This window comes from Calliopsis andreniformis, chromosome 5 (genome assembly GCF_051401765.1).
Source record: "Calliopsis andreniformis isolate RMS-2024a chromosome 5, iyCalAndr_principal, whole genome shotgun sequence".
NCBI lineage: Eukaryota > Metazoa > Arthropoda > Insecta > Hymenoptera > Andrenidae > Calliopsis > Calliopsis andreniformis.
The window spans coordinates 12598300-12615247 of NC_135066.1; the positions used below are offsets into that span (position 1 = coordinate 12598300).

Sequence of the window (16948 nt, forward strand, 5' to 3'; positions counted from 1 at the left end):
TTAGTAATTAGAAAAACTAGAGTAGGAAAAAAATTGCATATCAGATAGGACACACTAACAATTTTTAAGTCCAAGGTTATTTGAGAATCAAGATATCCTGTTATGAAAGTACTCTGATAGTACGTGATTAATTCTACTTAACATGCTATGAAGTAAAAAATATACTGTCGTTGAAAGTAGAGACGACCTTCGAATAATATTAAAGATGATATCAAAGGGGAATTTATTGTGGAATTTGGTCTCTTGAATAGTAGTAGTTTTATCTTTTAAACATTCTCCTATCTTGAAATCTAACATATGTACAAATTTAAATGCTCTGTTTCTAATGATTCACCTTGTGCAGTGGCTACCTTCTTTATGACTTTCTTCTTCTCAACTGTTCTTCTATTTAAATAATGTATGGTAATTGATAATACAATATGTCTAGAAAAGAAAACAATACTTCCAAAAAATATTATCCCAGATAAATACTCTCAAAATGTGACACACTTTTGTAATGAATGAAATGAAAAAACAATGTCCATTGAATTGCAATTCAATTCTTATGCTGCCTTCTGTAGCATGATGAATAGCAAGTGTTAAGATGCAAAGTGAATGTCTTTAAGTTAGCACTCACTACAGTTTATTTTCTAGAAATTAACGTCCTGCTTTTATAGCACCCAGTCATACATTCTTTCCAAATCAATATGCTTTACGAGCATATGACACGCAGGTTGGTGTTTCTGACAGAAGTAAGAAATATCCTAACGTGACACCTGAAGGATTTACTTGGTATAAACCTAGCCAACATACAAATTGGCATACAGGGTGTTCGAGTACAGAAAAGGAAATATTTAAGTAGTGATAACACACAAAATAAGATGAAAAACAATAATAATAAAATTGCAGTAAAGTCTTCGTTCATTAATTATACTGTTGGATGCAAGAAGATTTGCTCCAATGTAAAAATTGAATTTCAAGAGAAATGTCTCTAAATATGAAGTGGAATATTTCTTACATATACTGAAGCTGTGTTAAACGCTCTAAAATTTTTAATAATTCAATATTTGTTTTCTGTATATATTCTGTATATATAATAAAAATAATTAATGTTACTGCTTTCATTCAATTCTTAGATATAATTAACAAACAAAGGCTCATTGAAATTTCATTCTTCTTGACTTTTATCTTATTTTGATATCTAGAGTCACTTTTTAAATTTGCCTTGATACAGCCAAAGTCTCGTCTTATACCTTCTTACTAATAATTTTTCGAACATGAAAGCCAAAAAATAAAAACAACAGTAATATCGTATTTTTTAATCTATTAATTCCACTTAAATTCGAACTATGTATGATTAACAAGTTAATACAATTTGCCAATACAAATGTGGTGATTAATCCGATGTTTGCATACCTTTATTGATATTGTTTGCGTAGCTGGTATTACAATTCGAGAGATAGGACTAACAATCCGATATAATATGTTTACATGTGCTGTGTACAGGTGAGGTCGAAATATGTAGCGAAAGTGAAATAATTATACGCATCAGAAGCTGCCGAAATGAAGTGATAAGTTATTTCGATACGGAATTTCCCAATAGATATCAATAAAATTCAATTGAATGCGTGTTTAATTCGATTTTATGAAATTTAATGAAAACTTGGCATGACAGCTCATCCTTGTTCCATAATAAATAATAGATAACAACGATAATAGATATTAACAAAAACGCTATGGCTTGATCACTATTGGTTTAGTTCTAAAATAAGGTAAACAATATTACTCAAACATTTTCTATTTAATTTATATTATCGCCAGCCTCCCTAGAACAAGAAGCACGAACCATCATTACTGTATCGCGTCATGTCGGATGTTTGATAGAAACTGATAGTTAATACCGATAACACACATGATAACAGAGTTAAGCCTGATAGTAAACACGCTATGATGTGGTATTATGTGCGGAGGAAATCGTAACGGTGCGTGGTCCGCTGGGAAATCCGTTATGCCAAATTTCAATCAACTGTACCCACGTCCGATTGATTTTCATTATACAGCAAAAATTATTCCATCATTTTCCATCACTCCATGGCGTGGAATGTCCTCATTTTTGGTTGTGATATGTATTTTCAATATATTCTCTATTTTCAATATGGCAACAGAATAAAAGGCACAATCAATTTTACAGACCTCTATAACATTACGTTTTAAAATAATTTTTTTATTAAAAACCTGAGTGAAAGAATGAAATACCTTAAAACAGCGCAATGCTTAAGCTACTTAACATTATCAAGCTTTCACCTAGAGAAAGAAAGCCTCAAACGTAAATCTATCTCCATGACCTCAAAACTGTCATGAATCATTAAATCCTATTCTTCGATAAAGGTAACATTATACTTGCAAAATTTGTGTAATTCTACTTCAGGTATAATAACCACATAAAAATATATATACTGCAAAGAAGCACTAAATGGTAGAAACCTGTACACAGATGGAAGGGAAACGAAATAACAGTACAATACCAGACAGTGTTACCACAAGTAGGCAGATTCCAGCTTAGAACAAAGTTAGAGGTTCAAGTTGTTCCTTAGTGATTTGAGCCTGGAAGATTCTAAACAGTGCTGCGGCTAATGAACTTTAATCAGCTTTCTAGACAACGACTTGAGTTCTAGCAAATCCGAATTGGCATTCTAGATTAGAGGTTTACGTGGTTCTTAGCCAGCAATTTGAATTTCTCAGATTTAATCAAACGTTCCAATGTAAATGTTCCATCAGCGCGTACCGACAAAGAGGTCTCGAATTGAAATGACTTTCTTTAATTTTAAAGCTGCAATTGTCGAAGACTTCGTTTACCGCGATAATAAAGTCCTATTATCTGAATAGTATGAATCTTCATGATTCAGTGAAACTTGACACACATATACAGCATCAAAACATATCTAAATAATAAAAAATCTAATGTCCACCTTAAAAGTGATTTATACTTCCCCTAACCACGTAATATTCGCCTGAAGGAATTTCTGCTAAAATCATTATTTACAAAACCATCGAAATCGTTTAGATACATGTTTATCCTCTCCATACTAATTCTATTAAACTAGAGAACAGCCACTGATAGCAACCTTGTCGTGTTCAAGTGCATCATGAGGTGCATTATTGACTTAATGTCAACACGTTAATAAGTCTGCTTCGTAAATGTGTTAATAGTGACCATCAGGTCCAGCTAATTATTGGACTGTACAGTAGATCAAAGAAAGTCTATTATATCGTCTTTTCGTTAAAGCTGTCCATTCACGAAAGAGTTAAGGCGATCAAGGCATTGATAATACAATAATGAATATCGTTATAAAAATTAATCATAAGCTGCCTGAAGAGCCGGTTGAACTGCCAGTGAAGCTTATTAAACTACCTAAGGAGTCGATTAAGCTGCCACAGTACGTATTAAGCCGCAGCGAAAACTGATTAAGCTTTCTCGAAGCACCGTAAAGGAGAATCAAATTTCTCTACAATATCTTAGGCAGGCGATTGGCTTCTATATTCAGATGCATTTTTTTTAGTATTTAGATGAGTGATAATAAGCGAGTTTAATTATTGTGAGTTAAAAAGGCCAATTTAGTAATATATAAATAATTTCTTACCTTTTTCGTTGAAATAAAAACGGCCAATGAAAAACACTAACTTCATATAATTACTAAATATGTACGAAAATAACTGAAACGAAATATACAAAAATAAATAATAAAATTTCTATGTTATTCTATAATAACACACACCATTCACTTTGCACTTGTCTATTTAACTATTACACTTCCTGTCCGCGTCATCGCTACTCATCAACTGACCCGCGTCTTCAACCTTCCTGGGCCTTAGGGTTGTTACCTCCCCCCACTCCTATTCTACTGTTGTCTGCTACAATTTTGGTATTTATTTTTCTTAAATTTATCGATAAAGCTATTATGACCTGCAATATTTTCATTTGGACTTGTTTCGAGATTTGTTAATCAGTTTAGTTATATACTTCGTGATCGATTGTTAGAATCTCATTATCAGGTAACCAATTACACCGATTATGACACACGTTTTTCCTTCTAAATTTTATCATCCCCGCTTATTAATACCTATGCATATGTCTCTAAATATATCTTTCTCAGATTAAGAAATTCAAACAGGTTGTTTGCCTTTTTCAAGTCTGTTCAGTCTTCCTTGTGAAGAGGAATTATAATTCCTGATTCGAAGGTTTCCTCTTCACCGACATAGCCTCGTGTCTTCTATAATTTGAAAATCAGAGTTTTAAACGAAAGAAATAAATTTATGAAATTCATGAATCGCAAGGTTCAAAGTCATCCAATCACTATCACTCTTGTACTTGAAAGTGTTAAAAACCTGCACCAACAGGCGTTGAAGTACTCACTTACAATTTCACAAATTGAGACCAGACTCCACAACACATGCTAAATGCTCACCAACAAACTTTACTTCAACGAAGGAAGCATTTATTCCATTACTTCTTCATTTGTCTTTTCTCTTCTGTAGCTCCTTCCTTAGCATTTTCTCTTTTTATAAATTTCCCTTTAAAAGTCCCACGTTCTCTTTTTATTTCCACCCATGAAACTTTTATTTTTCTCTCCTTTCCTCGCAATCTACGTTTGTATTTTTTATAATTTCCTTTTTTATTCAAGAATTTCTTGCTCGATCAATATCTCTCCCCTAGATTCCATTTCCTGATTGTAATTTCCTCTTGAACCGCCGTCCTTATGCCCTTTCTCCCAGGATCCGTGATTCTTCTAATTGCACCCTTTTCAATTTGACTTCTTTCGATATCGGTTGGCACACGCTACTGCAGAATGCAGTGGTACCTTTTCCAAATTCTTCAATATTTATTTCCACAGACAACTGTTCGTTCACATCGATACGTAGACTGTATTTAACGCCGTTCTAGTTCTGATCTAATAGGTCAACACGGATTGACCTTTGTATGAAGTACAAATAAAGCAGTCTATGCATATTCAGATCTAAAATGTTATGTTTGAGGAATCTTGTCCAAATTCTAGTTCGAGTCATCCTGTCTGTTAACCAATGTTTTAAAATACTTTGAATAAATAAACAGAGGTCAAAGGATTAATTAGTAACATTGTTAACGTCGAATATTTGCTCATTATCTGAACGAAAAAATTGAAACGTTCATTACACCCATTTATTTACTTTGCTTTGGTTTATCGCAGAATCAAAACTTCCTTGCTTTCGCAAGTAGAAAATTTTCAAACAGAGAGTTTCTCAAAGTGCACAGAATTCTACGATACAAAGATGCACGACATGCTTAGAATACCTTTCCTGAAGATCAAAGCAAGAATATTGTAATATATTCGTCTGTCTACGTGATATACACATTAGATGAAGGAAGGCAAACGACTTGTGCTATCAAAATCAAAAATCGCTGGTATTCCTGTAAGGCTTGATTCTTCGACAAGTGTTTATTGTTCAAAAACTGTTTATTTGGCGTATCGAATACGATCTATTTTACAGAGAAACCCTCGTTTCCATGAGTAAATTTTTTCTTCTTGATATAAACTAATATTTTAATATAACAAATAAACTACAGAGATTTAAGCAAATTACTATTTGTATACACAAAATTATTGAAATGGAACCTATTTAAAGACTTAATTCACTCTTCAGACACTATAAAATATTTATCCATCAATAATTTCTACATTTTTCTATATTATTTGAACTCTGTCCTTTCTTGCACATTCAAATTTTTCAAAAATGCATAAAAATCCACAGTCTAATAATAAGTAACAGAAATTTCGAGATGAAATATTTTTTTGTAGATTTTGTTTACATTAGAACTCAAAAATGTTTGAAAACATCAAGAAGACATTATTTCTAAATACTTTTGCTTAACTACTTTTTTTCTACTTCGAAACTTTCCTTTTAATGATTTTTTTCTTCGACATCCATTAATATTGAATTCTCCGCATCGATAACCCTTATAGAATCCGTCGCGATCGTCACTTCCAATATATCGTTCCCTGGAAACATGTCGAGGAAGTAGGGCTTTGCACCCAGAGGCATTTCTTTCGATAGAACATATTACCGCGTCAAATGAACCCATTTCGGCTCTGCCAGTCAGAATTGAAGCCTCGAAGTCGTCGAATCAGCTTCATTTCTTTCACTAGGATGATGGATATTCGATAAAGGAATAAAAACTTCGTACCTGATATTGTTCTAGGATCAGAAACTTAACCAAAAACTCTGGGTTTTTTTTATTGCGAATAGATTTCCCTAGCTGCGCTGAAAGGGGATCAGGTTCACAAAGATCGTGGCAGCTAGGTCGAGTGCCGCAAGTTACGACCTAATATTTACTACTGAAACTTTTTATTTTAATAAACTGTACTGAAACTTTACCCAAGCACATACAATCATTGATCAATATTCGAATTCTTTTTTCTATGTAATATTGCATGCAACATTTTTTTCTTGCATATGATTTGTTTCAAAGATTACGATTACTTTATGCACTATTTATGATACTTCAGAAAACGCAATGAGTGTTTTGTTGTAATATACGATGACGTTTGTTGATGTTTTCTTTTATACATATAAAATTGATAATATTTTCAAAGTATTTTTAATGTCAAATTTAATATGTAACATTTTAATTTGTAATTAATAATGTAAACGATATGAGTTCAATAAAGAGTATTACTTTGTAAAATATTCATATCTCTTTTCGAGTTGAAATAATCTCACTTTTCATTTATTATAATTTATAAAACTCACATTTCGTAATGCATTATTATTATATTTATATTTACCACAGAGTATTATGTTTAAAAAGCTTCTAAATTCAATGAATATTCACATTACACTTGAGAGACGATAAATATAAAATCTAACTCCGTGTGACGTGTAAAATCATGTGGAGTCTAATAAAAAAAATCGCGTAGAAAAAGTATCCTTTACGAAAATCGAACTCAACTTTTATCGAGTTGCAATTCAGGACGTAAGTCCTGCGGCTACCACGACTCTTGAAAGTTTAGTTTCAACCCTAACTTCGGGGAATGAGTTTTTCAATGAACATCAAAAACGAAGTTGCCAGTCAATTTCCTTGGCATGGTTGATCCTCTGCAAGAAAGGCGGTGAACTTCCTACAATGCACCACATTGTAAATCATTGTGATGCAAATCACTGCCTTTAATAATCACTTAACATTCTATAATTTTTTTTAATCGTGAAAATAAAGTGAAATCGACCTTAAGGATCATCAATAATAAATAATATCTATATTATTATATATATTATATATTATTATATATTATTATATATTATTATATATTATTATATATACTATATCTATATTATACATATATATAGGAGATTAAAATTTTTGTGGTACAATATACTATATGCATAATACCCTATACAATAAATCAATAATTTCAGCGCTGCTGAAAATACCTGCCAAAATTTTTTTACTCGCACAGAAAGTAAAGTAAAGTACTTCACTTTATTCCGCATTAGAAATATGTAAAAAGAAAGCACTCAGTACTTGCAAGATAACCTAATACATTATGTCCCCCTCTCGTCCGTCTTTCCCAACATTTCCATTCACATTTCATTTCCTGTTTCCCGTTTCCCTTAAAAGATTCTTTCCTCCTGTGGTAGGTACTCTGCCTCTCAATGTTCTTACTTCAACTTTCAATTCCGCGTAGTATCATTCCCCCTTCCCCAATTATCATGCTGAAGTCTCACTAAAAATAGACTCTGTCATTCCTTCTTTAATACTTTAACTTTAATTTCCTTCTTTATCATACAGAGGACTAGATATACTTTTATTTAGTTAACAAATACTGTCGCTCTATTCGTAAATAATGCAAGCGTTTTCAGGATTTGAAACATTAAAGTAGAATCATTTATTTATTATATAGTTTACCAAACGTATCGGAAATTCGACGAAAAAACAGTCTGGTCTAAATATGAGAACTTTTGTCAGACATTTTTTACATATTACTAGTGACAATCAGATTCAAGAACAATATCTAATGAAAATATACAGAGTGCTTCTTTGATTTTTGTAATCATTTTTCAACTTTCAGTTACCATATTCCATATTTATTACTTCCAGGTTTTAAAATTTCTCTGATATTTTTCTGTCTGATAATAATATTCGTAGCTACATGCATGCTACATATAATATTATGTACTCACGTTACCTTCCGCTGCTCAATCCCATTTTCCAACCACCATGTTTGGACCTAAGAAATACGAATATTATGTATTATATTTTAAATACTCTTTTAAAATCATTTTACAGTCGAGAATTGTAAAACATTGAGTTAGAAGATTACAACACTTGAAATCGAAAGATAATACTATAATAAAAGAGTAAATGTGAAAGATTTTTAAAGTGAAAACTACAGTTTCACACATCATTGATGCAGATTATACAAAATCAAAACGTCACAATTTACTGAACGTGCAGTTTGTTAAAATTATTCCACGTGAAATTAAATGTCAGAATATCAATGCTGATTTCTATTACGAATCAAATATTGTAAAATAAAATATTATAATTATAAACATTAATTCTACCTAATCCCTTCCCAGGCATAAAATAAAATATTTCATTAAAATAATGCTTCCTATGCACTGTATATTTGTGAATACAATTATCAATTCCCTACGCAAATAGAGATAGGCGTGACAAAGAAATTAAGCGTAGCTTAATCGTCTACCTACCTCTAGCAATTTCTCGGGAATGGTGTAAGAAACACGTACAAGAACATGAATTACGTCTGTATATTAGTGCACGCAATGTACTTTGAACACAGTGATTTCATGTAGCTTTCTATGAGGTTAGCGTGGAGTATAATACACTTAGTCGCGTACTGCAGCAAAAGCATTGTAGATCTAATTGCCATCGTTTGAAAGAGTTAGAATAACAATGAATGTATTAGATTCCTTTACTACTATTATACAAAGTGTTTTCTAACGTGTGAGTGTGACCCCGGGGTTAAATAGAGAATATAGACATTATGAAAAATGTTCATTTAAATATTTACTCTGACGTTGCTCTGGTGTTATAAAAGCAACTCTGTATTTGAATAATTCTTCAATGGCAAGTTGGGCTAAGTAATATAATATTCTCATTGAACTTTGTTCTTAAAAGAAGTGCTCAAGATATTCAACTTGGACTTTAATAAAAACTAAACTTTTCATTCAGCTTCTAACACGTTCAGTGAACTATTGAAGAATTTTATAAGAAATTATTTTTACGACTTAAGTGTCTTCCTACTTTTATGCAATATCTATGGTTTTATGGAAAAAGGCATGCATAGCATATTTCTATTTTCGAAATTTGGAATCTGAATACTATTTTAAGGACATGGATCATAATATAATTTCGCTTTTTTTAAGGAAATAGTTCTTTAATCTAATCTGTTTATGTCAAAAATACAAATTCCATCTAAATCTTCAATTAAACCATAAACTCAAACTTTCTTTGAATGTGAGACTTCTTTCGTTTTTTCCTAGAACCACAGACATTTTCTTTTCAACAAACCCTGCTTCTTCTTAATATGAAATATAGTATGCCTCCACAGAATACTTTAAAATATAGGTAATTCTTTTAATATTTCAAGAATACTGTGACCGCTTGAAATATGAATTTAATACCTACATAAAAATCAGAAATACACTTTCCATTTAACCATTGCATATTTCATCAACCCGAAATTTCTTTCCCAAATATTGCTTCATTTAAAAATTCAGTAAAATTACATCAAAATTTACGTCCCAGACGTACCCCTGCATCAACAATACCTTATATCACAATTACACACAGAATTCCTCCGAGATAGCCCACGATTCCCTCGAAACGAACCCCTAGTGAAGGGTTACCACGAACATGCTCGCTCCGCAACCGCAACCTTAAAGATCCCCCGCTAACACGCCCAAAACCAGCCCTCCCGAGTTACCCAGCAGCACTCGGTTTCGAAGAACTACCTCGGCCCCGCGCTGTCCTCCGAATTTGCCCGAAGAAGCATCTTTTTGTTTCGCGGGGGAACGAGACGATTCATCAGCGAGCACAAGGAAAGACGGGTCTAATTCGGTATACTAGCGACGTCGGTACCCAGTTGACTAAGTTGAACAAGGAGGCACGCCGAGCGAAGGAGCGGTCCCTTCCCTTGACGCTCCCCTGAAGCAGTAGGATTTTAATGAGCCGCGTGTACACCGAGCGCAGATGAATTGTTTTGCTCCGAGGGAAATGTTGTGAAAGGGGACGGTTGTTTTTTCCACGCAGGTTGGTTCCCGCGAGAAGGAATTCGGCCTGCGCTGGGGACACCGGGCAATGTCACCGAGCACCTAATTGAGGAGCGCGTCGAGGACCGAGAGAAATCTTCCCCTCGTAATATTCCCTCGAAGCGGAACGATTTATCTGTAGCCACGACGTTGTCCCGCGTATGCTCGCGACGAAAGGTGGCGAGGGAAATTACACGCCGCGATGGCTGGTATTAAGCTGTCCCGTAATAAATGTCACGTTCAAATCGTGATTTGGGGTTAAGCGGAGATGTGTTCCATTGGTGCAAAAACTCCTGTCGAGCCTTCATTTTTTGGGATTAGTCTGCGATGGTCTTTCATGTATTTGTTTTTCTTTTCCTTTTTTTATTAAGCTGTGTAACCCCCTACAGGATTATTAGCAAACACGTATACATATGTGCATAATGAGATTCGAAATTTACAAATACGTTGCGGTTATATGAGAATAGTGTTAATTATTTTAAATATGTTAGAACATTTAGAATAAGTATTAATTAGAAATACGGAAAAAATAAGTGAAGGACAATAGGACAGTAAAATATGAAATTTAACAGTGAAAGGAAAACTGATCAACAATTGTTTAGGAATTTTCTTTAACTAAAAGTGTATTTAATATTCCATTCACGTTCAGAAAATCTAAATATTTTTTCCTCGAATATTACTCAACAGACTGCAGCATCAGCTCCGCGAAGGAACTACCGAAATGTCCAAACTCGAGGAATTTGGGGTCTCTTAAGCTACAAAGCTCTTAAACTGATTAATACAAATGCCTGAAGTTTATGTTCAATTTTATGGAGACTGAGTCAGAGAGGGTTGATGAAGTTTCATTTCAGCCAAGGCCAATAATTACGTACAGAAATTATAAAGCCCGAAATATTCTGTTTCAGTTATGATATGAGGGGCAAGCATTCCGAGAAAGCATCTCATTGGAACGATAAAGATCACCTGAACGACCGAGCATTCTTCAGGACAGTCACAGAACCAGCGACGCTAAATATAAATCACATCGAGGAAAGGGACGAAGGCGAGTACAGGTGTCGAGTGGATTTCGCAAAGAGTCCTACCAGAAATTCAAGGGTCCATCTGACAGTGATAGGTTAGTATCAAATCAGAATCACTGAAATTTTTATAATGTTGGAGCTGATTGGTAAATTCTGTCGAATTTAAGATAAACAGTAAACTTACTACTAAATTGAATACTATTAAATCTAAATACTATTATATACTATTAAATTGTTTCTAATAACAGAAACAATTTTCATCAGTCAGTATTAAAGTACATTGATGTTAGTTAATTAGTATCAAAATTAATTTCTAGTATTATTATTTTTTGTTATTTTATTATGTTTTTGGTTGAGTATTATTTTTTACTGTGTCATCGTCTATGACAAAAAATGATCGTTTGTACTAAGCTGACTACATGTCATTATACGTTAAAAATAATGCCACATATAATGCAGGATAACAGCTTATATTGCTATGAGGATGATAAATAATGCTGCTATAGAACAAGGATTCTAGTAAACAAAGCGTTAAAATAATAGCCTGTTGAACGTTCTCTTCCTCTTAATAGTACAGTACTTGTCAATTAACATCTCCTGTAATCTGATCATCAGTCTCCATTTAGCAGTTTCTACACGAGCTGTTAATCGAAGTAGCGCAAGTCTTCATATTACCGAAAAGTTACTAGGAAACAATTTACAGCCTTTAAACAACGAATAATTTCCTCGAAGGTGAAACATTCTCTACTAATTTTAAAAAATTGCAAATAACAAAATATGTACATAGGAATAATCAAGAAAAATTCTGTCTGACTCTATGGCTGACTAAAACAGAAATTTCTACTTGCTCATTTCTTAAAACTTTCAAATCTTCTACTAAATTAGAAAATCACAGCATTTAACACCCCAGAATCAGAAAAGTATTTTCAATTATCTCCATTAAAGATATCCTGTCAAATAAATTCTGACCAAATTTTCACAGAAAATCTAAAGTAAAAATAAACAAATGACCACGTACTATGCACACATAAAGATATTGATGAAAATTTTGCTACTGTAACTCGCACTCACGAAATAGAGAACAAGATTAATTACTCTAAAAGCACGACTACGTGGATCCTTAGCCGAGTCATTGTTAATCTTTGCCCCCTTAATCATAAAATTCCTCTGTGGTCGTATAACGAGCAAACATTCAAATTACGTTATTACTAAATCACTTCCAGACGCGGACAGAGTGATATCAATGTTCGGGAATTTCTAAGCCTTAATCACGGTAACTGCGAGGGTAACTAAGGTAACAGATGACTCACATAGGAAGATTTGAATTAAGCTATCGGCCCCAATTAAGTTAGATAACCGAACGACACCACATATTACTACCTGTACTATTGACCACCGAAATTCAAAACGCGTAATATCCCCAGAGAATCAAAGAGCATTCCGCATGTACATGTTGGAATTAATCGGTCTAAATATTTGACGTGTCAAATCATAATTAATGTGTCAAGTTAGAAATATATACTCGACCATTAAATTATCACAGTGCATCGTCAGTACAAAGTACAGAATGATTATCGTAACTTTACACGTATTCTGTGGTTTTACTAGAATCTAAAATTAGCAAGGAAACGCGGGAAATCATATTTTGGTAACGAGATTAAACACGTTTGCGATTTGCTAGCGAGTTCAGCTTTCAGAATTGTGTTTTGTAAAATGTTACGCATTTCTTTTCTTTAAATCTATTGTAAATGAGAAAACAGTTTTTAGAGCATTTTTAAGCGTTTAATTTCTTGGTAGAAGTGTGTGAAATATATGGTTCTCGATTTTTAATATTTATTTGAGTTTGAAGCAATCTGAAGGATATAATTAATTATTTTGAATTGATGTTGAGAAGTTTGAAAGGTGATTTTACATGCTAAAATAAGTCTAAATTGTTGTTTTAGGTTTCTTACTAAATTACTAATTGTTTAAAAAACGGATAAAATAAGCGTGAAGTGTATCTGGCTTGGCACTTACTGTACTGTATCAGACACAACCACGTCAGTAGAATAGGCAAGTCCTAAGTCAGACGCAGCCACGTCAGTAGAATAGGCAACTCCTAAGTCAGACTCAGCCACGTCAGTAGAATAGGCAAGTCCTAAGTCAGACGCAGCCACGTCGGTAGAATAGGCAAGTCCTAAGTCAAACGCAGCCACGTCAGTAGAATAGGCAAGTCCTAAGTCAGACACAGCAAAGTCAGTAGAATAAGTCTTAACTCAGACACAATTTAAGAGTATATTAAGCGCCCTCTAAACAATTAACAATTCAAAAACGAAGTCCCAAATACAACTGTGCCTATCTTCATTTTTGTCTTATTTTAGCCTGTACTAGCACCCCTTAAAATTCCTAATAACTGTCATCAAACACCCTATATACCTAAATATTTTTATCTAAAATAATACATATAACACAATAAAGAGCAAAGAAAGATAAAACTAATGTCGAGAAACTACAAGTTCTACAACTTATCAATGAACGTCGCCAAATTTGATAAATAGACCCAAAACATTTCTCTATTACTTCGACAAGTTAAATATTCATACTGAAAAATATTTTTCTTTCCGGAACACTTTTATCTATAAACAATCTATGAGTATGAATTAATAAATATTTGAAAAAGTATTGGAACCGCCTTTATCGCTTTATTAATATTAATGCAAGCATAAAGTGAACCTTTTTGAAATGACTTACAGGATAAAGGGAACGATGGGTGGATCGGCCAGTCAAGAATCGTGGGCGCAAAAAACCATAGTTAATAACAGCGAAGGAGGGTCTAAGATGGTTTATGATAGACCGTGGATATAAACATCAGCTAATGTCACCCTCGAGTGACCTCGGTCGATCGTCCTGGTTGCTAAGTGAAATAGGCTGCGAGCGTGTACGCGTGCGATACTTTTTGGCAAGCGTTAGGTGTCTGCCGCGTTATCTTTGACCCTTTTATACCGGACTTTACACCCGAAACGTTATAGCGACCATTGCGCAATGGTTAACTGCCCTGCGATGGATCGTAAAAGTTATAGAGTGTGCTCCTAAAGCTTCGTGCAAAAAGCTATCTCTCGATTTGAAATGAAACGGGAATAGGTGTTCGATTACAGGTGGAGGAGAATTGAAGTTATCCTAGACGTCAAAATAAAATGAAAATTACAGATAACGAAACTGCCTTTGAGCTATTGCTTACTGTACGGGGTATTCGACAACAACCATCAGAAATTTAAGAGATCATTCTATATTGTAGAATAGGACGAAAATCACGAATAATGAAATTACGTTTAGGGCTACGTTTTAGAGTTATTAGTTGCTGAGAAAATACTTGAAATATGTGTAAAATATGCCTGACTTTGGACTTATTCTACTGTTAGTATATAGTAGCCAGGTCAGACGCAGTAGAATAAGTCACAGATCAGACATGGTGAAGTCAGTAGAGTTAGTCCCAGGTCAGACATAGCGAAGTTAGTATTATAAGTCATTGATCAGACACAGTGAAGTAAGTAGAATAAGTCGCAGGTCAGACACAGCGATGTTGGTAGAATAAGTTCCAAGTCAGGCACGTTTAACAAAAAATACTTTAGGCATTTTCTCAAGAATTAATAACTCTAAAACGGGGCCTCAAACGCGTTTCTATCATTATTGATTTTCGCTTTATTTTAGCGCGTAGAATCACACCTTAAAGTTTTAAACACCTGTCATCGAACACCCTCTATAATTATCAGCATTTAAAGAAGATAGCTTTTCCAGCAAGAAACCAATTCGATTCAAGAACATAAAGACCCATTTCAAATTTCTAATGAAAAAAAAAATGGAAGAAAAAGTGGCATCACTTCAGAAACAACTGAACGCATACATCAAACTGAAATACACATAAAGCATTCCACGTTAAATCCTCAAAAAGTAGGTTTTACTCGTTTCATAACAGGCCACACAAAAATAACGAATGTACCACAAAAAGTACGTTCTGCCACAATTTGGTAGTAATGATGCTCTAAAGTTAATATATCTCTACGTTAAATCAGTAGCACTTCGAAATAAAATAACACTCTAATTACTACCTCTCATACCGACAAGATCGCTAGAAAAAATAACTGACAAACAAATCTTATGAAATAATCAACTGCACAAAAAATCCCTTTCCAAATGAATATTAAATGAAACCTTGGCTCTCTGTGTTTTATTACAGTACCACCACAGAAACCAAACATAATTGATGAACATGGAAAAACTGTGTCAACGGATGCTGGTCCATACGAGGAAGGGGGAGATATGAAATTGCAGTGTCTTGTTTCTGGTGGTAAGTACTCTCACGATTAAATAATTTAAAATAATTTCCTACATAAATGTGGGCAAACGAAATTTCATACAAATATTTTATCATTTATGAAACTTTAATTACACCTTGTTCTGATGTAAACGGTTACAGAAGTAATTTGAATTTTAGAAGAAATTGAAATAAAGCTTGTAATATCACACTACTGCGACTAAAACCGTGGCCGATGTTACCAACCAGAATCTGATCCTATTAAGCAGGGTGTAACATGATGTGTGAGATCCACTTAAGGGATAAATTTACCACTTAAAACCAATTACATGTATACGTTCATGGAAAATCGTATTCTCTTTTGTTCTGATACTACATAAATCGCCTGTTACTGAGTAAATTTTCCTTTCACACATGATACCTTTTGTACATTGGAAATGAGTCTTCCAGCACATTATGTTAATTAAATAACTGTATAATGGACAAGTTACTAGACATATAAACAAGCTGTATTTCAGTTCTTTGTGGTATGTGCACCATTTAATATCCCAAACTCGCGATGTCTAGATAAGCTTTACTTCATTTTCTGCTTTTATAATTGTAGAGTTAATATACATAATTTATGAGGAATATTATTAGTTTAAAAATATTACTATAATACGTACAATTGTAAAATATTCTTTTTTCCTTGACAATCTCATACTCTGAAAAATTAGAAGCAAATATCTTCCCTTCAGTCGCTTTACCAAATATTAAGAAATTAAATAGAATATCTGCGTATTTTATTAAATGTTTCGAATCACGCGAATCACAAACAAACCACTCTTTATATCACTATTTCACTTTGTATCACTCTTTAGGTCGTCCTGAACCAAAGGTGAGATGGTGGCGTGGAGAAATGCTCCTTGATTCGAAAGATGAACCAGGAGAGTTTCCAGCTCTTCGCAGGAATACTTTGATAATCAGACAACTCTCAAGAGCTGATCTCCATGCAGTATTCACTTGTCAAGCATCCAACAACAACATCAGCCAGCCTGTGTCTGTCTCTGTGCGCATCGAGATGCATTGTAAATATATTTTTTACATAATATGCAGATGAAAGTATCAAGGGAAAAGATGAAGAATATCGCGACTGACAAAACCGAATAATGAAACAGAGCATGCCCTCATAGTTTTGGCATGGAACCTGGGTATTATATCACAGACTGTTGCAAAAAAGTCTCTATAATTATGTCACAGTATTTTGTGTATTTTTATCTGCCAACTTGTTAGTATATAATAGAAGTTAACACTTTAATTCAGGAATAGTGAAAGCTTTAACAGCTAAATTTTCTTATTAACTTAAGAGTAC

General features: G+C 33.6%; 1 protein-coding gene across 1 annotated transcript in view; it reads left to right on the forward strand.

Moving 5' to 3' along the window:
- The window catches only part of LOC143178915 (neural cell adhesion molecule 2), a 318833-nt gene that overhangs the window by 288774 nt on the left and 13111 nt on the right, over nt 1-16948 (forward strand). Inside the window, exons 5-7 of the mRNA XM_076377850.1 lie at nt 11193-11401; nt 15520-15630; nt 16458-16664. Coding sequence (XP_076233965.1) covers nt 11193-11401; nt 15520-15630; nt 16458-16664 — 527 coding nt within the window. The remainder of the gene's footprint in view (nt 1-11192; nt 11402-15519; nt 15631-16457; nt 16665-16948) is intronic.